General features: G+C 41.5%; 1 protein-coding gene across 1 annotated transcript; it reads right to left on the bottom strand.

Moving 5' to 3' along the window:
* Positions 1 to 13,570: 13,570 nt before the first annotated feature.
* On the bottom strand, positions 13,571 to 25,979 carry LOC147606315 (synaptotagmin-4-like). The gene is made up of 10 exons (XM_086791690.1): positions 25,735 to 25,979; positions 25,545 to 25,640; positions 25,406 to 25,456; positions 25,203 to 25,323; positions 24,998 to 25,122; positions 24,805 to 24,906; positions 15,022 to 15,096; positions 14,853 to 14,932; positions 14,572 to 14,767; positions 13,571 to 14,348 (listed from the first exon to the last, which is right to left on the bottom strand). Exons 1-10 carry the CDS (start codon positions 25,951 to 25,953, stop codon positions 13,923 to 13,925), a joined length of 1,491 nt encoding a protein of 496 aa, XP_086647816.1. The 5' UTR covers positions 25,954 to 25,979; the 3' UTR covers positions 13,571 to 13,922.
* Between the last annotated feature and the right edge of the window lie 234 nt (positions 25,980 to 26,213).

Here is a 26,213-nt window from a genome sequence, read left to right on the forward strand (position 1 = left end):
GAGTGGGTTCACACACACACATATGCTCTTTTAGAGGTTCACAAACACATACTTACATACTTGGATAAAGCTTGTTCTCCAAGATAGCAATTATGTTATAACCAAGATAGTCTCCATCGTTTTGTTACTCTCCCTAATGGTTAATGTGTGTGTATGTATGTATACGTACATATACACACATAAATATGTGTTTGTGTGTGTGTGTGTGTGTGTGTGTGTGTGTGTGTGTGTGTGTGTGTGTGTGTGTGTGTGTGTGTGTGTGTGTGTGTGTGTGTGTGCGCGTGCACATACATATACATATGCATACATGCGTGCGTGCGTGTATACATGTATGTATGTATGTATGTATGTATGTACATATACATTCATATGGCATGTTTGGACACACAAGGGGGACACTTGTCAAGAGGCTACAACCACTTTCTACCCTCTCCTACACATGCAATTTTTAGCTCATATTGATTCAACTAAATGTCTCTTGCTCTCTACCTCATGACCTAGCTGTTGGGACTAGCTTTGGGCCTCTTTCTTGAGTTCTACCATGGTTTATTACTCCCCACAAGTGCTCTACTGTGCTCGTCAACCTCTTTTAGGGATGGTTTCAATTTAATGATTGGAGAAACTATCTTATTTTGTTTAAATGGAAAACTTGTTTCAATAAACAATTTTTTACTACACAACCCAAAACGATCGACATCTAACCTACTAGGCTCTAGAATGATATGATGTAAGTACTAATTCTCTTTCATAAATGGAAGTTGCAAACATTAATTTCCAAATGAAACCAAATATCTATTGTAAAAACTTAGAAAAATGAGTGAACTGGGAAATTAGACTCTAGGAAACAATGGAGTGTACTCACATTCTTGAATGGACCAATGTAAATATACCATGATTTCCTCAAAATTGATCATTCATCTACTACATGTTCAACATATACCATGATTTCCTCAAAATTGATCATTCATCTACTACATGTTCAACATGTATAAAATGGGTGGATTTATGGATCCAAAGTAGATCTCTTAATCACTACTATTATTACTATAGATGGGGGTATTCATAAAATTATGATAAAACGAAAAAGAATTTCCTTTCGAAGTGCATAAATACATTCATTGTTGTAGTACCATGCTTTAAAGTGTGGTCTCATGAATCATTCTCAAATCATGCCTACCTTATATTCCCATAACACGATTGACAAAGTTTTCCTTTGCAATCAAGGAATTGATAAACAAATCTTGCCTTAATTGTAAGCAAGGTAATCATGAAAATTATAGAAAATATAAAAATTAAAGAAAAATGAAAAAAATACACATGATAGGAAACCTATAAATAAATCCATAGCCATGACATGAGCATTCATCAAGAAGCATAAAAATGATAGAGATAAGTGAAATGAGTCTAAGCCATTCTCAAAGAAGCCATCTGATAATCCAGTATCATGAGCTAGCTCCCATGAAAGCCAAATGATAGTACTAATGTACTCCGAGAAGTAACCAAAGTCCCAATTACAAAATGATCCAAAAGTTCTTTTCTATAAGCCCTTAGCCCTGTTTATATGTGTTACCTCTAATATTTATATCTTTGGGCATTAATATAACCTTTCATTATAATCCATCCCTTCCCATAAAGATAGTGTCCCCAAAATCACCATATATACCATCAATGAAGTACTATAACCATATTCCAAATGGTATGACCACCACCAAAACACTTCACTTCAAAATCCACGTGTCTGTATTCCCAAGCTTCATATGTAATCATCCATAAACTCTTCATTGGCTGTAATTTCCTACGCATATTGACAGAACAATACCCAAGTAGAAGTTGTAAATCATACTCATGATATCCATATGTGCAAACTCCAAAACATAGCTAGAAATCCATATATAAACAGTCCATATGAGTGTATAGAAAGCTGAAACGCACTATCCATCACATCCAACCAATCCCACTATGATAAGCATCCCAAATATGAGTGTGAGAGCCACTAAAAAGTGGAATCTCAGACATTCGAGCAGCAACTTGAAAATGGCCAAAATTTTAACCAATATCATCAAGAATAAGCCCATGCTCTTCCAAATAAGTTTAAGGGTTCCATGTGGACTCGTCTTCAAGCAACCCTTTCCACTTAATGAGCAATTTCAATGGTGTGGTTCCTCAAGAACTTATGTCTTCTTCCCACTGCCTTTTCCGGTATGTATTGGATCTCTCACTTCTCATCCATGGGAGGTAACTCATCTAGCACTTGAAGATCTTGTCCTACATACCTTTTGAGATTAGATATATGAAAAACGTAGTGCATTCTTGTAGTGTTGGGCAATTGAAGTTGATAAGTTACTTCTCCCACTCTCTTGAGCACTATGAAAGGCCTATAAATCTATGTGCCGATTTGTTGTTGAGTCCACACTCTCTTGAGCACTATAAAAGGCCCATAAAATCTGTGTCAATTTGTTGTTGAGCACCATGAAAGGCCCATAAATTCTATGTGTGCCAATTTATTGTTGAGAGAAAAAGGTCTTGACTTTGGCAACCTTAAGAAGAGATAATCTCCCTCCTTGAATTCCTCATGCCTTCTATATGCATCAGCATAAGACTTCATCTTCTCTTGTGCCTTCTTATGCATCAGCATAAGACTTCATCTTCTCTTGTGCCTTCTTTATATTGTCCTTACATTGTTACATTAAACCTTGCATTCTTTTCAACTCTTGTTTTGCATGAGGGTTGGCATCATCCTCTTGAATACCGTTGATGGCACATGTGCTTTATATCCATAAAAAGCCTCAAAAGGCAACATAGAAATGCTTGAGTGAGAGCTATTATAGGCTAGAAAAACTTAGCCAAATAAAGCCACTTGTCCCAAGTGGTTTGAGTATCATGGCAGTAATGCCTCAAATATGTACAACCACTTATTAACCCTCTCCATTCGCCCATCGGTTTGAGGGTGATTAGTGCTTGGGGAATTCTTGGTGCGCATACCTTCAAACAAATTCTTCCAAAAAGAACCCATGAATTTAGGATCTCTATCACTTATAATTTGTTAAGGCAACCCATCTAGCTTGAGCACATACTCCTTGAATTGAGTGGCCACTTAAGACGCTGAAAATTGGTTCTTTATTTTAATGAAATGCATGGCTAACCCACGACCACATAAATGGAATTCCACCCACACTTCATAGGAGGCACATCATATGAAGTCCATAAATATGTGAGTCCATTTACCTTGTGGAATAGGCAAGGTCTGAAAAAGTAAACCACTTGGCTTATGAGTGGGATCCATGTTTTTTTGACAAGGTAGGCATTGAGAAACATAATCATACACATCCCTCCATAAGTCCTTCCAATAGAAGCTTTGCCTCACCTTATCATATGTTTTGAAAAGACCCAAAGTGAAGAAGAATGCATCGCTTGCAACATGTTTGCCTTGTATGTAGAGTTAAATACACTTTCCCATGATACCATAGAAGCCCATTGTGAACCTTATAATAAGGAAACTCATCAAAAACACCTTGATGTAATTTCTAAAACATTAGGCCAGCCACATGATCAAGTACTCCTCTTATATATCCACAATCCAATCTTTATAGACCTCCAAAATAGAAGAGAGAGTACATGCCCACATATGGGAAAGAGTTTTTAAAACATTGGGCTAGCCACATGATCAAGTAAGTACTCCTCTTATATATCCACAATACAATCTTTGTAGACCTCCAAAATAGATGAGAGAGTACATGTCCACATATGGGAAATAAAATTGGACACACCACATTGTCTTTTCCAACCTTGTATGAGATCTCAAAGTCATACCTTTGGAGAGTGGCAAAACCACCTTATTTACTTGGGAGATAGATTGGGTTGAGATATGAAGTATTTGAGCACTCTATGATAAATATCATCTTGAAATGACTCTCATAAATGTAGTAATTCCACTTCTTAATTGCATGTATGATGGCCTCTTGATACAAAACAACCCCAATACCACTATCACATGCATCTACCCTTATGGTAAATGTAGGGGAAAAGCAGGGCATACCAAGATAGGGGGTGAAATGAGGATCTCCTTGAGTTCTTGAAAGCTCTTCCCCACTATACCATAGAAAGCCTCTTTCTTTAGCTTATCAATAAGAGGAGAAACAATGGATGCATAATTCTCAATGAACCTCCTATGAAAGGAAGTAAGCCCCAAGAATCCTCTAATTGTGTAGTGTTGGTTGGACCATTGTTTGACATATTGCACTTTCTTGGGATCCACTTTAATGCTCCATGACTCACAATGTGCCCCAAATGCTCAACCTCACACTCCATAAAAGAGCATTTACTCTCCTTGGCATACAGTTTATGCTACCTCAAGGCATCAAATAATTACTTGCCTCACATACCACAAATGCTTCCTCAAGGCATCAAATAATTACCTCACATACCACAAATGCTCATGTTTTCTCTTGCTATAGATAAGGATGTCATTAAAAATGCTCCTCTTTTTTCTTGCTAATAGATAAGGATGTCATCAAAGATCACCAAAATCCATTTGTAAAGAAAGGGTTGAAGCACCTTATTCTCAAAGTACTTGAAATGTGGCGGGTGCATTTGACAAACCAAAGGGCATAACCATAAAATGTAAAATCCCTCTATCGGTGCAAATAGTCGTCTTGAACTCATTCCCATCATTTATACTTATTTGGTGATAACTGGATTTGAGTTCTATCTTGGAAAAGAACTTCGTTCTCTTGAGCTCATTAAGAAGATCATCAATCCTAGGTATGGGGTAGTGGTTTTTGACGGTTAGGTTGTTAAAATCCCTATAATCAATGCACATCCTATATGTACCATCCTCTTTCTTATATCCATAGGCTCTTGCACTTTCATGGTGGCAACCTCTTCTCTCTCAAACTTAGACAACTAATAGGGTGGCTTGATCGGTTGAGCATTTGCTCGAATTCCACTGCATGGTCAACGCCCCTCTTTCGTGCAAACACTTAGGAAGCTAAAATACATCCTTATACTCCTCCAAAATTTGAGCCAACTCTTTGTAAAGGGATTATTCACTCTGATTTTCAGTATCGTCTATGAGGCAACACATATATGGAGCTCAAATTCTTCATTTCCCTCTTTAATTGCTAAGGAGTAATGAGGGATAGCTTTAAAAAACCAATGAGAGTCACAAGCTATCCACCACCATGCATAAACCTTATATACATGTGACCAAGGTCCAGTGATATCTCACCCAAAGTGCTCAACAGTGATATTTCACCCAAGGTGCTCAGCCAATCACATCCCAACATCAAATCAATATGTCCCAATTCTAACAATAATTGGGTGTGAAGACTATAGTAGTAAAAGGGAATACATAGAAGCAACTTCATTCTCCCCATTTTTCACTTGAACTCTCAATGCATGTGAAAGCTCTATGGGCTGTAATCTCAGATTTTGGATAGGTTTCAAGTTGACAAAGGCTATCTTTGCTCCCCAAATCCACCAAAATATGAGCCACTCTTCCATTGATAGTGCCATGAAGCCTTAAAGTAGTGGCTCCCTTACATCCCACAAGTAAATCATATGATATAGCACATACATGGGGCTGATTTTCCACCCGGATCAGATAGAAACTCATGTTTATCTATAGAAGGAAACTCTTCCACCATGTCCTCATGGCAATCCACATAAGCAACCTCCACCACATGCCTATGGCATCCTCATCCATAACAACCATTCTCACATTTTTCTACATGCTCTTTACTCCATTTTTTTCCCACAATTAAAGCATAACCCCTTACTCCTCTATTCTTGAATCTTTGAAGAATCCAATTGCCTTAACTTGCTGGGAGTATAGGGAGGCTTTTGTTATAGGATAAGGGCTTTTTTGGGCGATCAATTTGACCATGAGAGTTACCAATCCTTGGTTCTCTAGGCCCATACACAATTGGAAACTTTGTATGGAAGAGGATTGTGTGGGAAAGAACTCTTCCCATTGTTCCTATGGTAGTGAATGGATTTTGGAAGCCCTTGTTAGCTAAAATTTGGTTTAGGCCTCTTGTACTTGGACTCATACAACTCTACAAGCCTCATTGGTTCCTTCAAAGAGAGTGGTGTTTGAGCCCATACATCCACTTTGATAAGAGGATCCAATCCATGAATGAACTCCCTCAATCTCATGCCTTCATTATTAATCCCTTCCACATACATAGAAAGCTTCATGAAGCTCTTGATGTAGTCTTTTACCATTTCACTTTTTTGTGTAAGCTCATACCATTGTTCCATGTACCTATTAAGAACCAATGGTAAAATGAAATCCATATTCATCTCTCTTTTCAACTCTTCCCAAGTGTTATGCATGTTTCTGTTGGAATTCATGGTGGCTCAAAGAAGGTGATGATGTTCATGGTGAAGACAACATTAGTGGCTAAGCAAAGGAGGTGCTTAGTATTAATCACATGATTAAGCTAATGAGAGGCATAATGAAAATGTGGACAGCATATAGATGAGAATTTAAGATGTGTTATATCTCTTCCATCAGGTATGTGCCTTTATATAGGCAAGAGTACAAAAGGATTAGCCAAATGATTAAGACATAATCCTAATTAACATTCTCCTAGATTTGAGCACCCATCTCCTAGAAGTGTGCACCCAAAGCCTAGAGTAGAGAGCAAGAAGTAGAGATTCTCCACTACGGCATATAAAAAAGCTAAAAACAGGACCATCCAAAAAGGAGCTACTAACCCTTAGAGAAATAATTTGCTAAGGTCTAAATCTAAAGCCAAGCTACTAAACCTTAGAGAAATAATCTACTAAGGTCCACTAAAGCCATGTAGAGGGGCCATAAATTCCAATACCCTCCTTGGACCTCAACATGGCCTGAAAATAAGGCAAGAGCGTCCAAGAAGTGTGAAGGAATACCAAAATACCCTCCCATGTTCCAAACACTAACTATGGGACTAACCAAAAAGATTTACCCTCCCAAGAGGCAAATGTCTAAAACGTTACATGAGCTACATCATGTGGTGCTCAGAGGTAACCATACAAAAGTCCCACTACTACTACTACTAAGAAAGTTACATGAGCTACATCATGTGGTGCTCAGAGGTAACATACATCAAAAAAGACTTCAAAAAGCCTAATCAGAATCAATAGAAGCAAAATGTGCTTCTTCTTCCTTTGTCAAAACTCCTCCTTAATCCTGTGACTTTGAGTATTTAGAATGATCCCCCCTTGATTATATGTGTGTATGCAAGGTGGATTTTGAGATGAGTATAGAAATCCCATTGTCCCAAACAATGCTGATACAGATTTATACCCGATTTTGGATTAACAAATTGACCACTCAAATCAAGGGAAAAATCTGATTTGATGCTTTACAGAGGTTTAGCAACACTCAAATGTGAGATATGAACCATCAATGGCCCTAAAACCTCAGATAATTAGCACTAATCAAGATATTAGTGAATGTAATTTTTTGGTTTTTGAGCAGAAAATACCCTGATTTTTAGAGCACCGTCGGAGGGGCAAATCAAGGGACTTTCTTGATACGAACCTTTGGCAAGCTATAGCAAGTCCTCAATGGTAGGTTTGAACCCTTAATGGTCCAAAATCACCTCAATGATTAGCATTAATCACTTGATTAACAGAGGTAAAAAACTGTTTGCAGTGCACAAGAAGGGGTAACTTGGAGTGTTTAATTGAAGCCCTTCCACAATTCTTCTTCAAAACATCTTCAAGGGGTACTTATAGCAGAAGATCTAGTTGTGTTTGAAGCCCATAAACATGAGATTCACCAAAGTATGCATACCTTCATCTCTCTTTGACCAAAATGGCTAAGCAAGACCAATGCTGTAGTGATTTCTCCAAGCGTTTTTTTCGAAAAAAATAATATTGCAGACAAATTTGGCAGCCTCAAAAACCCTCGAAGACGAGTAGATTCACTCTGATTTGAAGCGACTAAGCCGCCATTACGTTTTTGCCCAAAAACTTGCGTTATTTTAATTCGCTTCTCTTGGCTACTTTAATGGACCAAAAAAGCTCAAAAGTTGTGAGCTCGTAGCTCTTATCATACAGTAGCTATAGCAAGGAGGACTTGGGCCAATTCAAACCGAAGACGATGAATTTGAAGAAAAACTCCAGATTGCTACGTTTTGTTAATCGTCTTCTTCCAGCTTCTTCATGCATGAATCGGCTTGATTTGAGACAGCCGGAGGATGTGCCTATGCGCTGTTGTGAAGCTTAAACTCGAATTCCTTGATTTGGTTGTGTATCTAAGGAGAAATCGTGGCTACAATGGTAGGGGTAGAAGATAGAGATGACCTAAATGAGAAAAATGGAAAAATAGCTAATTATTCACTAATCAAGATGAAGGTATGTGAGGATGAGGCTAATGAGAGTGGATTAGATGATAAGCATAGCATAATCACTAAATAGCATGGTTCTGATACCATGTTGGAATTCATGGTGGCTCAAAGAAGGTGATGATGTTCATGGTGAAGACAACATTAGTGGCTAAGCAAAGGAGGTGATTAGTATTAATCACATTATTAAGCTAATGAGAGGCATAATGAAAATGTGGACAGCATATAGATGAGAATTTAAGATGTGTTATATCTCTTCCATCAGGTATGTGCCTTTATATAGGCAAGAGTACAAAAGGATTAGCTAAATGATTAAGCTATAATCCCAATTAACATTCTCCTAGATTTGAGCACCCATCTCCTAGAAGTGTGCACCCAAAGCCTAGAGTAGAGAGCAAGAAGTAGAGATTCTCCATTAAGACATATAAAAAAGCTGAAAATAAAACCATCCGAAAAGGAGCTACTAACCCTTAGAGAAATAATATGCTAAGGTCCAAATCTAAAGCCAAGCTACTAAACCTTAGAGAAATAATCTACTAAGGTCCACTACTAAAGCCATGTAGAGGGGCCATAAATTCCAATAGTTTCCTCCTTTCACCATGTGCCTACACCATTGGTGGGCATAGTCTTCCATATGCAATGATGCAAATTTAACCTTGTCCTCTTCACTATTTGGATAAAGCTGAAAATGTGTAACCAACTTCATAATCCATTCCTCCAACTCATTAAGGGCTAAACCACTTCCCTTCAACTTAGAGGGTGTGACCTTGTCCTTCATGTCTTTTGGAGTGTTGGAAGAGGAATCATCCTTGTTGTTTGGAGACTTATGCTTTTGCTTGATTGTAGGAGGACAAGAATTGAGAAAAATCTTTGTATCCCTCTTGATGCAGGGAGGAAGCTCCAATGACCATAAGGTACTCTTTGCATGTGAAGTTATGTGATGCTCGGTACCATGCAAGAAGAGTTCCTCCTTGGAAGACAATGGATGGGACATAATCGTTTTCAAATCAATTGGGGTGAGCAAACTGTGATGCTTCAACTTGCCTCTAGCGGTGGGGCAGGTGAGTGTCCTCATGATAGAGGAGGAACCCAAGCCCATGAATTGCTAGGGGAGGTATGACATAACTTCAAAAACCATCCCTAGCAGTATGTGTCCACCCAAGAAGACCTCACCATCGGCTATACTACCATCGAAGAAAAGGCCCTTACTTATCTTGAGGCTCAGCTAAGTCACCCCAACTCTTTAGCTACCCCACTTGAACAATGGTTAACCCGAGTTAACAACCATGAGACCCCAGTATCTCAAATCTTATCATTATGAAGGTTGGAGAAAAGAGAGTCGAAGAAAGTAGAGCAAGTTGGTGTAACAATAAAGAAAATAAAACAAAGAAGAAGTGTTTGGGCCATGAGATGGTGGAAATATTAAGAATTGAAGGAGAACACACATCATCCCCCACCACCACGGCGCGTGTACAGCACTACATCATTCACTAAGGGCTTAGCACTTCATAAACACATTTTATGTTATTAGTAGGCACTCATATACACAAGAACCTACACTATATCCTCATCATCGACAATCATTAGGCTACATCGTCGATGCAAGCCTACAAGTCCATGGTGGGAGTAATCCTACTGTTCCAGGGTATTTCACAAGTTAAGATCAAAACAAGTCAATGCCGCATCCCTTTCCTCTCCATTTCCCTCTTTACCGACAATAATAGCAATGACAGCTCCAACAACATCTGCAGTCAGTGGGAGGAACCCTCATCACCAATTGCAACCCTACTAATGGTGAACCTAGTGCCAAAACACATGATCCATTCTCACATTGCACATGCTTCAACTACTTACCTCTTTGGCGACACCGGGTATGCATCTTCACAAACCACATGTACTCAACAAAGCATACATGATCTTGATTCATGCACAAATGTATCCAATCAAAATCTAGCTGCCATCATTGGCGAGTTCTTCATGTGGATTGCTATACTTCTAATGGAGTTCTCCAATGGATTCCTCTCCAATAAAGGATATGAAAGCCTCATGGTCGACATCAATTTATATATTCGACTACATTCAATGCAAGTCTAGCATCTCAACACATTCAAGAGAGCTTGTAGGACTTCAGAATCTAGTTGCCATCATTGGCAAGTTCTTCATGTGGATTGCTATACTTCTAATGGAGTTCCCCAATGGATTCCTCTCCAATAAAGGATATGAAAGCCTCATGGTCGACATCAATTTAGATATTCGACTACATTCAATGCAAGTCTAGCATCTCAACACATTCAAGATAGACAAGTCTCTCCACTAAACCATATAGTTTATAAAGTTGTGCTACAACTTTTTCACCGCTTTTCCAGATACTCCCTACTATACTTTGCCAATTCCTAGATTAGAATATTAATTAGGAAGGGGATCTAGCCAAGCTTACGACATGTGTAATGCTATTTATGATAGAACTTGTATATACATATCCTATATATTTGCTTAACTAGCTTTTGTGCCCCTAGACGTGAACAGTCATGCACTTGTAAATATGAGACCATGTATATAGGACAAAGAAAGGAAACAATCTTATTATCAATCTCATTATCATTTTTTTAAGCTTGAGTTCTTGAGCTCTTGTGGGAATGGATTGCATGTTTGCCTCTTCTTTTTGTTTATACATGCTTGCTTGTGGATTGTGGTGTAATGAGATGTTCGCTTGCTTGTTTCTCTCCCTCTCCATCTTCTTCTCCATTTCCATCTCTCTTACTCTCTTTGTATACACATAGGTATTGAGGTAGAGGTTGAGCTTTCCACAGCTCCTTCCCATTCGCTCCTCACCCTTCCAACAAGGAATCGCTAGTAGAGTGATACTACTAGTGGCAAGGTTGAAGCCCTTAGGTTACCTACATTGAGGGGTTGGCACTTGCTTTCCAGATATCATTAGAACTTTGGCATGGACCCATGCATTTCCCTTCACTTCCCCTCGTGCAAGGCTGAAGAGTTCACTATTTGGTGAACATAAGAAAAAACCTATACAGAAGTCTCCCCTCAAAACTATAATCATAGGATGACTTGTTGTTCCTACATTAAGATGAGTACTTTCATTAATGAAAATAAAGAATAATAAATTGTTACATAGTGGTATAGCTCATGACAATGTGCCTACATAATGGCCACTCATTTCAAATTCATTTTGGAGGAGCTCCTTGCTTATTTATATCTTTTGTCAAGTTATCATTTTTTTGGTAATACAGTAAGCCCATCAAAAAAAAAAAAAGTAAGTGCCACCAAAATAGAATGGAAGCTCTTGAAATTGGCCGCCCAACATTGATGTTACAACACAAAATTTAGTGAAGAAAACCAGTAACAATAGTTGTTGCTGATTATGTAGTCGATTGGCTTGGTTTCCGAGGGAAAAATCTAAGGTTACCGAGAATATTATTTGAAAGACACGTTCTCTTATGTTTATTAAATTTTGGGGAGGACTGTGCCAACTCATTGCCCGTACTTTATGTATGTTTTTTTTTTCATTCACACAAACAAGCACAAAATTCGTATGACTTAAACAATGATGTGTAACTAAGATTCAAATGTGTTAACCAATTTGTAATTATTTTTTTTGCAAGGTGCTTCAAGATCTCCATCGATCAAAGATGTAGACGTGCTATTCATCGATAGTGGACGTGCCTCCCTTCTAAGTATGTTCATTCGATTACTTCATGTACAAGCGGATATCCTGTGTAGGTCGATGCAAAGAGTCCCCGTGAAGATGATGGACGACCTTTGACCTAACGCAACAACCTTTCCCCCAATCTCTATCGTGTGCATGTCTACAATGCCGACTGAAGCCGACAGTTAGTGGGTTGTTAGGCACTATCCAAAGTCGGACAATCAAGCTAGTAGGCACTACTTCGTTTGCAATGTTGCAGAATTGTTCAATGGGTGGCAACTGCTCGTAAGACTTGTGTGAGCATGACGGTGAATGCATCGAGTCAAGAGAATATTTGATGATGCATTAGTAGTAGCAACTAGTTTAATTAATGAATGCATTACAAAACTGATGTTTCTATCTTATGTCACCAAGGGAGGATGTATTTTCCTATCAACATTATTCTTACCTTCTTTTGCACCACTACAAGGCTTGTAAGATTAAAGTCTGCTTGCAATTTACCTTTCAATTAATCGTGCTGAGGAAAATGATCCACCTTCTTTCAGATGAGACTATTTATAATCATCAAGAAAGGTTTCTCATTCTTTAAGGGGTTATCGTCTCCCTAAAAGACAGAGATGGCTTCTTGGTGGTGGAGAGTTCTTCCATTCTCAAATATCTTCATTTGAGACCACTTACAAGACACTTCCAAGTCTCACAAAGATGAATTGTATTTTCTCACGAAGATAATAAACTCTAGATTAGGAATGGTGCATTAGTCATTAGATTGGCCGTTCTACTGTCCTTCCACTAAAAGATGGCATGGCCTAGCATCTCAACACTTGTGCTTGCGTTAAAGGTTATATTGGTATCTTTGAATTTACAGTTCATTTTTGCATTCAATATGCAAGAAGTACCTTCGTGAACAGTGCAAGAGACCTCTCTAGCTCAACAAAGGCAACCTTGAGACGCCCTTCACCTTCACCTCACCTACTTAATGGTAGTAGAAGCCTCATTAGAAATGTATCAACCGGATGTAGAGGAGGGTTGAGAAGGCCAGGCAAGATGAAGGTGAAAGAAATTGTATTTGGAAGGTCTGGTTCAAGATGGGAGTGCGTGCCCTCAACGCTTTCGAGGCCAAAGAAAGTTACCTCCAGGCACTTCGAAACCTTGGCTTATCTTTTTCGACTTTTTGGAGGAGCTGGGATGGAAGGAGAGAAGCTATCTTTGAGAAACGTAGGAGTAATTTAGGTTGATGCCTTACGAAAACTTATCAAAAAAAAACTCAGGTTAGTGATTTGATTGGCGTGCCCTGTAATCTGGATGGTATTGTATCAAGAATTGACTAACACTGTATGACTTGATGTTCGAAAATCAAGGTTTGTTTCAATTGAATGTAGTTCTGCTTCCTCTCCCACCCGACTCGCATTGGGCCACAACTACGAATTCATCCCATGTTCCCAATGATTCTAGGTAAAGCCATGTGTGCACTGAACATGACGTTGGGGATCTTAACAGATTTTAAACGCTTATCACCATTCTTGAGGTCTTCGGGATCTTGATCATCCCTTCAGATTGACAATGAGCTGATTTTCAAGTTGTCCTGTTTAATGTCTGGAAAACTGGCAGCACATCAATAACTAGTTACGTTTGAAGTTGCAGAGTTTGGGGAAATTGAACACACGGGAAAATTTTCGCAAAAATGCACCATTCAAACTAGGAATCACATGGCAGCACACAGTGTGACCTTGGAGTTGAACTGAAAATGCATGCAACTAAACGGAATAATGTTCGAATATTCCAGTCGAACTATGGACAGTGGCGTATGTATGGCACTTCTCCACCTTGACCCCTTTTCACAAGCACAAGACTGATTCACGGTTTGAGACACTAGTTGAACAGCAATCTTTGGGGATTACATCATATAAATGCTCACATGTTTACATTGCCACCCCAGGAGGAGGCACTTGTTTGCTTTTAGAGCCCTGTTCATTCTCTTCCACACAACGAGCCAGAGAGTCCGTATCTCCCACCTGATTGGTGTCTCTTGTTGAACTTGTACTGCCCTCCTGAGGGCACATAACTGCACCTTCACTATCCCCTTCAGAATTCTCTGCCGTAATCAGCTCCCCATCATCATCTACTCTCTCTAAAGGTAATGGCTTGTACAGAATGCGAAGGTGAACCTTTCCTCTGAACTGTTCACATTTCTTAAGGTCTTCTGTAAGCTTAACCCAGATGTCTTGTTGAGCATTGGGCTCCAATTGACTAAGGGGAAGCTCTGCCACCCCAATAAAGTCATCAAATTTGAAACGATCATAGTCAAAAAGCTGAATAGTGAGCTTTTGTGACTCCGGATCTTCTACCTGATCTCAGAAAATACGAAGTAAATTATTAATCTTTCTTCGACTGTGTGATTAAAGGTTTAAATATGACCTAAACAATGCGAGTATTCATGCATGATTTATCCTCCAGCATGAAGAGTTTCATGCAATGCATGCATTATCTTTCCAGCATGATCAGTAGGTCTTTTACGTTAAAAGCTACTGCATCAAAAACATTGAGATCAAGGAGGAAAAATATACTGACGTCAAGGGCAAATGTTTCGTTCCAGACAGGACAATTGGTGTTCGATATGGTAGAGCTTGTCCATATGCAGCCTTGCTTTCGTCGTATGTATATCAGCGCATATGGATCAGACTCTCCCCAGATATCTGCCTTTGCAACATTCTGTGCTTCAACTAGTTCTACTTTCAACTGTCCAACTGGCTTCAACCTCAAGTAGCTGCATAGCAAAGGGGCATGGGATCAGAACAATGATTGAGAAAAGGCATTTAAAAGCATAGAGCAGGGTGGTGCCATAAGCCAACCTGTAATCCCCCTGCAAAATGGGAATAACCAGACGATTGGGCCAAACCAGGAGATCTGTCAAAGCTGTCAAGATTATATTCTGCATTCAATGTAGAGTAAACATGAGTGGTGATTACTATTTTCTCATTAGTTTCACATATCAAAGGTGAAACATCATATGACAGTTACATCCACTGCGTTGTCAACTCCTGGGATCGCCAAAATATCTCCACCAAGAAACTTTGTTTGGAAATCGACAATGGGCTGATCAGAACGCATAACAACCTCAGCTCAGGGATCCTCTCTCTCTCTCTCTCTCTCTCTCTCTCTCTCTCTCTCTCTCTGTGTGTGTGTGTGTGTGTGTGTGTGTGTGTGTGTGTGTGTGTGTGCGTGCACGCGTGTGCGTGCAAGCATGCATGACAAATGTACACACTCGGCATGGCTAAATCCTAATTTTCGGCTTGTTCCATTTTCTTGCTTTCTTTCTTGTTTACAGAAAAGTCACACAAAGAGAGAGGACTTCCTCCTCATTCACCTCCCAGCCATTACTAAGCCTCAGCATCAGAACGTGTGGAGCACTTGTTCCTAAGTGCCAGTGTTAACAGAGAGTCAGAGAGAACAATGTAGCAGAACTCAAACACAACCCTAAACCCTACTGTATGTATTATGTACAACCAAAAGGTTAGTTAACAACTGAATTTCAAGTACAAAATGTTACTGAAAAAGTGATCTCTGATCTCAGCCCTAACACTAGTGCTCAACCCAACCATAGGCGCATCTCGTACTACGCACCCCCTGTCTTCACGATTGTCATTGGTGCGGCTAACCAGTAGCTGGGTCCTTGGGAGGCCCCTCTCCCTAGGTCAAAGCCATCAAGAAACTCCCTCACAAATGAGCCACAAATCCAACTATATAGCCCATAATCTAGTAAAATTACAGGCCGGCCTCTATGCTAGCCTTGTTATCTCTGAACAGGGACATATCATTCTCTTTCTCCTAACGAGAGGAAGGCTGGGAGAGAATGTAGATATTGGCATCAGAGTGAAGAAACATTCTTCCAGTGTTGTCTTGATCTCCATGATCTCTCCATCTAATCAACCATTCAAACACTAACCTGTTTCTAAGGATTTATTCCCTATGATCAACAACTGCAAGTGGCTCATTGGATGAACGGATAAATCCTCACGTCTCACAAGCTACTAGTCAAGAACCACGCTATCTCTTCTATCCAGCACCTCTTTTAGTCTACTAACTTGAAAGACGAGACGCACACGTACTCCATCCAAGAGAGGCAATCTATAAGCTACCTCATTAATCTTTTTCAAGATCAAATAAGATCCACAATACCTCGGAGACAACTTCTAGACTTTTCAAGTCCTCATTAAATGAGAATCTTTAGGGATTCTAAAGTAAACCCATTGGCCTTCTTCTAGGACTCTAGTTGATCACTTTTGCTTAATATGGAATTGCGCTCTATCCTGTGACTATTCAAGTGTCACCACTTCTCTGGCAGACGTCTGGAATGATGTCATGATTGGATACATGTGGAAGGGCTCCATGGAAGGATTGGTATCCTGGTGTGAGTTCTTGGCATGATTTATGAACTCATGGAAGGGTGGTTACCCTAGTGAGTACTTTTTGGTCCTGTGTGGACGACGCCTGTGAACGCGCTAGTTGGATGTACAAGATGTAAGTTGGGAGATTTCATCCACTATGTCTGTGCACATGGATGACTTGTTTTTGATGCCTAGACATTGCTTGGTATTTTGGCCTGTGAATGTCCACGGGCACTGGGGACACCTGGACAACCCATGGATACATGTGTGCACACCTGTTTGGGACTCGTATGGTTTCCTTATGTGTTTTGCAGGTGGTAAGTGTGCACACTTAACCCAATTTATTCATTATTTCATGTTACTAAGGTTTATTGGATGCAGGGTTCACATTCACTTAAAGTGTGGGCGAACACACTTATAATTTTATAAGTGAGTTCACATCAAACGGACTATTTTTAATGAACCAAGGCCAATTATGAGAGATAGGCACCTCGGCACTCCCAAATAGCTCCAAGAGTTGCTATTCTGGGTGTTGGAGGCCAAAGTGGGCAAACCCTGACTTGTAGAGCACTCATCTGAAAAACGTGGGTTGTGTAAGGAGCTGTTTGGACAGGAAAAACAGCAAGTTTACTCATTTGCATGAGCTACAGGTGGAGTACAAGCCAAGAGCAAGAGTCCCAGGGTTGGTTGGCTGCTATTTCTCTCTCTCTCTACAAGGCTGGCCGACTACATCTACAGGGCTGCAGGCTGTTAGATTTGTTTCCAGAAGCTGGCGCATGGCTGTTGGGACTGTTTTTGTGCTACTCTGCTGAGAACAGGGCTTGGACGGAGTGAACAGAGCCTCAACAGGAGCTGGCCGACTGTTGTAAGGGCCATTATTGGCTGTTTTTACAGGTTTGCAGGAGGTTTCTCACGACGAAACTCAAGCAAACATGTCCCTAAACAAGTCAAGCCTGGGAATGTGATCTGGTGGAACCTGTGGGTGGCCAATGAGCCAAAACCATGGCTGGTTACTGTTTTGCAGGTTTGGGACAGCACTTTGTTAGAGGGTTGGTGACCGCTCTATCAAAGTACAGGAGTGGTTGGTGATCACTCTACCCTGGTTGGTGACCGAGGGTATTTCTACAGGAGCGGTTGGTGCTCGCTCAACCTTCATTGGTGACCGAGGGTGTTGCAACAGGAGTGGTTGGTGACCGAGGAGTTGCAGGTAATGTGTTTACCTATGTTTTCACAGTTGGATAAATCTGGTGTCGGCTGGATGAGTGTGTACTCTCCGGGCACCCGCATCTTGTACATATAAATACTTGTGTTGGTAACAAAGATACCTCGGGGGGGGGGCAACTTCAGCCTCTAGTGCTGTGTCATGTGCAAGTAGGTTTATGTTTGCAGGATGTATATGTTCATGTAATGTTTCACAATGATGGTAATCATGTATATGCCAGGAATGGTTGATGTATGTATGCTATTTTGGTAGTGAATTGGTTCCGTATACACGTGCCCGTTTGTGACATCAAGAAGTCACCCGTAGCACCAACTTGGTCTTCTCTAAGCCAATCATCCACAGGACTTTAGGTTGATAAGCATACATCAACATAAATGGACTCGTCTTAGTATATATAGCTAGATGAATCCAAGAACATGCCCAAATTCACCTTATAAGAAAGTGCAATTTATAACCTCATGGTAGTCATCCACAAGACAATAAACCATCAACTCAATGAAGGAGGGGCGTATGGATCCGTGTGTGACTACCGAGCGCTTAACAAGCTCACTATCAAAAACAAGTTCCCGTTGCCCGGCATCAATGACTTGTTGGATCACCTTGCAGGGGTGAAGTGGTTTACCTAGCTGGATCTAAAATTCCAGATACCATCAAGTTCGCATACATCTGGATGATATTCAAAAGACAGCTTTCCAGACTTCGTTCGGTTTGTTCGAGTTTCTTGTGATGCCATTGGGGTTAACGAATGCCCCGGCTTCCTGTAGCAGGATGATGTTCCGGATCTTCCAGCCTTTCCTTGGGATATTCATCATTGTCTTCTAGGATGATATCTTGGTCTTTAGCAAGACTAAAGATGAGCATGGGAAGAATGTAGAGATGGCTCTTGGGGTTGTTTGATGCCCATAATTTGCGGCCTCGCCCTCGAAAGACGGAGTTTTTGATCATCAAAATTTCTATTTTGGGACATATCTCCAAGGATGGAATCTCGATGGATCCAAAGAAGATTGAGGCCATTGTTTTGTGGCCCATACAAAAAATGTACACGACCTTCGTGGATTTCTTGGCCTTACAGTCTTATATCAGCGTTTTGTTGAGCGTTATGCCACGAAGACTAATCCTCTAACAAATGCTACAAAGGAGGATTGGGCATTTTGTTGGACTCCGGTTGAGCAAGCCTGTTTTGAGAAGCTCAAAGTTATTATGTCATCTACTCCCGTTCTCCGAATAGTAGATTTAGATGAGCCCTTCACGGTTTTCTGCGACAATAGTGGAGGCGGCCTTGGAGTAATGTTGCAACCTGCAACATCATGGGCACCCGGTTGCCTATGAGAGCCGAAAGCTCCGTGGTGCTGAGTTGTGGTACTCCACATATGACCAAGAGGAGCTGCTTGCAATGGTGCACACCCTTCAAAAGTGGCACCACTTTTTGATTGGTTCAGAGTTCAGGATCTGTACGGATCACAAGTCTCTCAGATATTTGTTGACACAGTCACAGCAAGACTTGTCTCCTCGCCAATTATGGTGGTGGCCAAGGTTGTTAGAGGCATCAGAGGCGTTTGGTATGAGGCGAGTATGGTACGCGCCTTGAAAGACTCGTATTTTTTAGAGACGTTAGAGGCATCTGTTTTATATATATATATATAGATAGATAGATAGATAGATAGTGATAAATAGATATAATATATATAGTGAAAGTTGAGAGAGAGAGAGAGAGAGAGAGAGAGAGAGAGAGAGAGAGAGAGAGAGACTAGAGTGTGTATGTATGAGCCTTGAGGGAGGGAGAGAGAGGTGTGTATGAGAGAGGGAGAGAGAGTGTGTGTGTGTGTGAAAGAAAGAAAGCTGTATTAAACGTCTACAAAAGGCCAAAATGACCTATGAGACCAAAATAGTCCATCCTCATCATCTGGATACATCATCAAGATTCAAGGGTACAAAGTAAAATGAAATGAACTGAAATGAACCAGTAGAGTTACGAGTATAGAGAGAGCTCCAAAAGTGGGTATAAAAAACATCATCATCCTAGTGTGTTTGAACTTTGAACTTTGAACTTTGGGTCTTGAGAAAGACTTAAGGGAGGAAGGAAGAGAATGAGACAGAGAGAGGGTGTGTGAGAGGGGCTGCCTTGGGCCCTTAAAGCCCCCGTCTAAAGACTTAAACCAACAAAAAAAAAAGGTGGACGTCTCGATCAAGCAGTCGTACGCCTCGAACGGTTAGAGGCCTGCCTCGTAACAACTATGGTGGTGGCATTTTTCTCTCTTAGTTTACCTTTGAGATTGATTATTTGCCTGGTAAGGAGAATGTGGTAGCCTACACGTTGAGTCGAAGGCCACATCTCGGTGCACACCGTGGAGAGTTGCCATAGTGATTATTTCATGCCAATGAAGGCGATGTACGTTGAGCCTTGAGGACCCGGATTTCAATTGGAAATTGGGTGGGGAGCCAAGTCTCGAGAGGTCACCCATCCCAGTTGTGTTCACGCCAATGCGCGCTTAACTGGAGGTTTCCACAAATTGGTCTAGCCATCTAGACCCCAAAACCTTAAGTGATGGAGATCTCTGGTCTATCCAATTTGTGGAAATCTCCTAGTGCTACACTTCGGCACAACTTTTCTCAACACCCCCCCTTGGTGCCAACTTGTCCACTTTTTCTTAGCTCAGAGGTTGAACTTGTCCAAGTTTTCTTGGTTCAGAGGCTCAACTTGGTTTCTCTAGTGGCTCAAAGGTTACACTTCAACCCATGGCTCTGATATCATGTGGAAATTGGGTGGGGGGCCAAGTCCCGAGAGATCACCCATCCCAGTTGTGTTTGTGCCAATGCGTGCTTAAATGGAGGTTTCCACAAATTGATCTAGCCATCTAGATCACAAAACCTTAAGGTGATTATAGACATATGATATATTCATTTTGTGGAAATCTCCTAGTGCTACACTTTGGCACCACCAAGGAACCTTGGAGCAAATGTGTGTATAGATTGCTTCAGAATACACCAATTGGGATGAGTGGTTGCACTACAAGGATTGACTTTGTGTCGTCAAGGGCGGTGATTTCCACCAATGCTTCTACATGAGGCACATGATGTTCCTGTTTCAGGACACCGTGGCGAGGGCCCGACATTGGAGAAGTTATCTCGTCTTTTCTTTTGGCCTCGGATAAGCAAGATGTTCATCAATATGTGTGGTTTTGCCAGGTCAGTCATAAGTCAAAGCCAGACACCAAGAAAGACACCAATAAGGTTCACCCATTGCTAGTTCCACATTTGCCATGGGAGGACATTTCTATAGACTTTGTGGTTGGATTGCCAAAGAGTTGGAGGTTTCAAAATGATTGTATTCTTACAGTTGTTGATTGCTTAAGTAAATAGACCCACAAGTCAAATGCATGTGCTCATGAGGTGGCCACGCTTTTCATCCGGGAGGTGTTTCGCTTACATGGACTTCCAAACAGGATCATCTCAAACAAGGACCCAAAATTCATTGGAGGTTCTTGGAGGGCCTTGTTGTATGGTTTGGGGACGAAGTTACAGTTCAATACCATCTTTCATCCCTAGACAGATGGCCAAACTGAGAGCATAAACAAGACTATGATCACAATTTTGCAGTGTTATTGTCAAGAGCATGAAACTCTTTGGGAGTTCTTGCCATTGGTGGAGCATGCCATCAATGATACAATGCTAACATCGACGAAGAAGACTCCCTTTGAGGTGGTATATGGTCGTCCTGTTACTAACTTCATGACCCAAGCTCTCGAAACTTCCACAAGGAACTATGGTGCAAACTAGGTGGTTCGGGATTTGGACCAGCTATTGCGACAAATTCGAGAAGAAATATGGAAGGCGCAAACTAAGCAAGTATGCAAGGCTAACAAACATCGTCGGGATAGTACCTTCAAAGAAGAACATTGGGTTTATTTGAAGATCATTAAGCAGATAAGTTCAGGGAAGTTCCTTCCGAACTAGCTCCAAAGAAGAAAGGCCCATTCAGATTATCAAGAAGCTCAATGATGTAGTCTTCAAGTTGTAGTTACCGAGCCATCGGAGAATGCATCCGGTGTTTCATTCAAGCAACCTTGTAGAGTATCATGGGCCCAAGTTGAGCACTCCACCGGATGAGGATGAACCCGAGTTGGTGGATGACAAAGGATTACACGAGGTCTTAGCACAAGAGCAAGTTGTTTTGCACCAATACAAGCGGGGTTCTCGTCCAAAGCAACTTGAGTATCTCCTCAAGTTCAAGGGCTACCAACCCAACAAGCAATCTGGTTTGATGAGGATCAGTTCACACATGAATCTTGCCCGTTGTTGAGAGCTTATCAAGAGGCCATGAAGCAGAGGACAGCCGCAATGCAAGTAGGGGAGAATGTGACACACCTACAAGTATACACGGCACAGCCAAACATCAAATAGCAACTGACAGGCAAAGTCAAATAGTGCAGAGGACACGTGGCAATCATGATGTGGCATTGATGACATGGCAGACGGGTACAAGTGGCTAACAACAGTACTACTGGCCGACTAGGAGCCTTGGTGCATATATATATATATATATATAGGTAGCCAAATCGTCATATTCATCCGCTTTCCTCAATGTTGTGTACGTCACAGAGTGTTTCTACGTAGGCGAAGTGCTAGCCAAGAGTGAACAATAGGTCACATGGGCTATGCTATGGTGTCTTAATTCTCAGCCACATCTTGTACCTGAATTTCAGTTGTATTACTTCTATCTTGTACATAATACAAAGCAGTAGTTTAGCACTCAGGTGTGTTGTATGTGCGATTCCGCCACACTCTTCTTTCTCTCTAGAAAACCCTAGCACATAGGCGCAAGTGTTCTACAGAAGTATTGATTCCTATACATCATCCTCCAACACAAGATCTGGCAAAACGGTATTTACCCTAGCACATAGGCACAAGCATTCTACAAAAGTATTGACTCTTGTAAAGCATCCCCCAGCACTTTTACATGTCCTATATTGACGTGATTCCCCTAGGAACGGATGCGGGATAGGAAGTCTAGAGAGCTTGGCATGTGACATGTGCCTATGAAGGTCTCCATCCAAGCTTCTCAATGAAACCATCCTCTGTAGCCAATGCTTGGGGTAGCCAATGTTAATTAGAAAGGCCTAAGGGGACACCTAGAGGAATTAATTAAAGAATTAAGATGAAAATCCCAAAGGGGCTTATACCTTAGGGAAGAAATTGGCCTAATGGCAAGCATTGGACAAGGAGGCATGTGGCCTAGCACATGGAAATAGGATGATTCAAGGAAATACCAATTGAGAGCTTCGAGAAAGTGCGTGCATGAGTTAGGCCATGTGTGCATGAGAGTTAGGCCATACTATGGCTGGGAGGTGAAGAAGGAAGAAATCCCTCTCATGTTTTTAGAGTTTATCCTTGTTTACAAGTTGACTTGCTAATTGTTATCCAAGAGCTTCTCTTGTCTTGGAAGCTCTCCCTCACTTGGATCCATGCTCTCTGTCTTGGGTAGCTCCTCGACCCTAGCCAACACCATCTTAACATTTGCCCTATCTGCCATAAACTTCGCTATTGTCTTGACTGCAACCCTACCTTAGCACTACCCAAGGTTGACCTATGCTCTAATACCATTGTTACATGCATTGTGGAAGCATGACCTTGATTAATGCTAAGCAAGGGAGATGAACGTTAATCCTACTTAACTTGCAAAGATACAAAAGACAATTGGTGTAACACTAATCTATTGTATATTGCTATGCATGCTATATTTACAATGGTTCTTGGATCTAGACTAAGATCAGTTCATGCATACTGTGCATACACTAGATGTCATCCACAGCTTTGTCGTGCTCTCCGGAACGCTTGTGTTCTTGCCCAGATGTGCCCCAGCCTGCCTCTATGTGGGGGTACTTGCCAACACCTGAGAGATGAATGAGGGCTGAAGCACTCTTTATATAGGGTACTTGGTTGGTTGATTGTTAGTCGTTTTCAGGCCGGCCGGCACCTTTCAGGTCCAAAAACATTCATAGAACATGTTCATAATGTGCCCTAAAGCTGACCCATCCATGGGTGCATGTCATGGCCCATGGGCACCGTTTGGGCTGTCCAAACTGATCCAATCTGCCCATCCAGCCTCTTATTTTGCCAACACACCTGCTATAACCAAAAACAAATCCACACGCTACAGCCTGCCTTGTTTGGGCATGCACATGACCCTTATGTCACAAATCAGCATCCTTGCAATGCCCCTAGATCAACAAGAACCTGAATATAATCCAAGATAATGGCTTGCATGATTATAATCCGTGATAATGGTTTGTGTTAAATTGCTTTACCAAAAAGGCATTTAGAGATGGGAGCTTTGGCACTTCATAAAATTCAAAAGCTTAGAGGAACCTAGCTTTAAATGGAATGTAACTGGATGAGGACAATTTACACAACTGTACCATCTCTCCTATACAGTTTACCGCAAAGCCAGACATTTAATACTGGCTGCAATGCACATTGTGGCTTATAAAGTTCAAGTACAAAAATGGACAAAATAGATATGAGGCAGCCACAGGCTGGGAAATGGTCTGTTGTTCCTACCATGTGGAGAGCAGCAAAGCTGCAACCCCCACATTTCAAGGATTTAAGCACCCTACAGCCATTCCCTGAAGTCACACATCCAGGGGAGTGGTTGGGCACTGTGACGGAGACAGGCTGATAGATGGCTTTGTGACAACTCAGCAAAACCAGGTATTCTGCAAACTGATGTGACCAGTGAAGTGACACAGCTCTGCCATGTGGGAAGTCTTGGAATTCAGCTGGCACTACTGATTTGTAATGATCCTACACAACTATCAGGAAGATTATACGTTTGAGATGATGTTTCCCATGACCCTGGACCATGACATGCCAGTGTGAACAAGGTCCGAAGAAACATGCGGTGAGCAAGAGCTTGATTGTAGCTGATTTTCTTTGCTGGAATACAAAATGTTTGGTACTTCCAAATCTGGAAAGTGCCAGTAACCAGCATCTGTTGATTCTGTTCACTTTAATCTTTGCCATCTCTCCCTCTCTTCCTCATGGTGTCCAATCCAACCCTTCTGTTATCATGTAAAGTTTTATCTCTCCATAAGATCGCACAGTTCTTAAATTGAAGCCTTGAACCACTAGTATGAAATGAGGAGTATTTGAGAGAGAGAGAGAGAGAGAGAGAGAGAGAGAGAGAGAGAGACTTACAGGTTCTCGTAAGGAGATGGTTAAAGCACCAAACCCAGGAAATTGCTCCATAAGTGGTTTGAAGATCAGTTTTAGTGCTCCAAACACAACAAAGTCTTTTATCTGGTCATGCAAAGGCAATTAAATAGCTCAAAAAGCATTTCGTGAGTTTTGAATCTCAAGAGCTGTGACGTCTAAAAGATGTTGACAGGACCTGCACCGTAAGAAGAGGACCAGTGGTCTGCAACTGTATAACAATCTTGGCATCTTGGCCATGACGCCAATCCAGCTCAACCTCCAAAACTGCCTCATCTTCGCCTCCGCCTGAGAACTTCACACCTAATGCCAACGGCAGCAAATCATACGTTTTCATAGCTCTTAAGACTTCGGAGGGACTCAGAGGAGGAAGCAGTGCTCACCACCAAGAAGAGGACTGACTGTTCCTAGTGTGACCGATTTGATTATGATTTTTTGTATAATACTGAACCTGTAGGGATCCAACACTGATTGCAAGATCACTTTGAGCAGCCCCGAGGCAGCCTGCTCGAAAAACACCACAACCTTTCTTGAGACAGACACAGAGAGAGAACGGGTGTTTCTGAGGCCGAACAGATTTGAATACCTCGTTGAGTGAAGGCCATATTTCCTCAAGCTCCGTGTTAAGCCAATTCACCTAAAAGCCAAAACTCAAGTAAAATGCCATTCAAAGAAGAAAAATGCGACTGACCCATTCTTCACTTTATACGCAAAGCCACCCATACCTTCTCGTAGTCAGATTGTTGACGGATCCAGCTGGGTGCGGCTTTCCGGACAAACGACAGGGCATTCGTATGGCAAAGCTGGGCTATACACAATGCCTGGGATAACCCTAACAAAGGAAATGAGAGTGAATGAAGTGGGGAGCGGAGGAGGAGGAAAGAGGGAGGAGCGCAGGGGAGAAAGACATCTGACCTTAGCTCGACGGAGGTGCGAGCGATGGAGGTGGGCGAGGTGCAGAAGGGCGGACAGGAGCAGGCCCACGAGGACGCCCACTGCGAAGCGCGCAACGCATGCTAGCGAGATGATCCAGGCCAGCGTGCCGATGACGATTGGGGAGAAGGCCACTACATTCGCCAGCGTGAACCACAGCGTGGGATTCTTGGGCGGCTCAGAGGTCATGGACATGATCATGCTGCTACTGCTCCTCCTCTCCTCGCTGCCCAGGAAAACAAACAAAAAGATTGTGAAAGCGTTTCTTTCACCTAGTGCATCAATGTGGGGTTAGGAGGGAGCTGGGTTGAGGCATCTAAAGGCAGGTTCACAACTTGAGTGGTCAACAATAGTGTGAGATGGGATTTCTATTCTAAGGGACTTGGTGTCTCGAGGGTATGCTAGCCCGCCCCGAATAGTTTGCATCTATATGGGGAGGAGGTGCAAGGAGAGGCAAAGCA

The sequence above is a fragment of the Cibotium barometz genome, chromosome 57 (assembly GCF_041138505.1).
Source record: "Cibotium barometz isolate CiBa-2024 chromosome 57, ASM4113850v1, whole genome shotgun sequence".
NCBI lineage: Eukaryota > Viridiplantae > Streptophyta > Polypodiopsida > Cyatheales > Cibotiaceae > Cibotium > Cibotium barometz.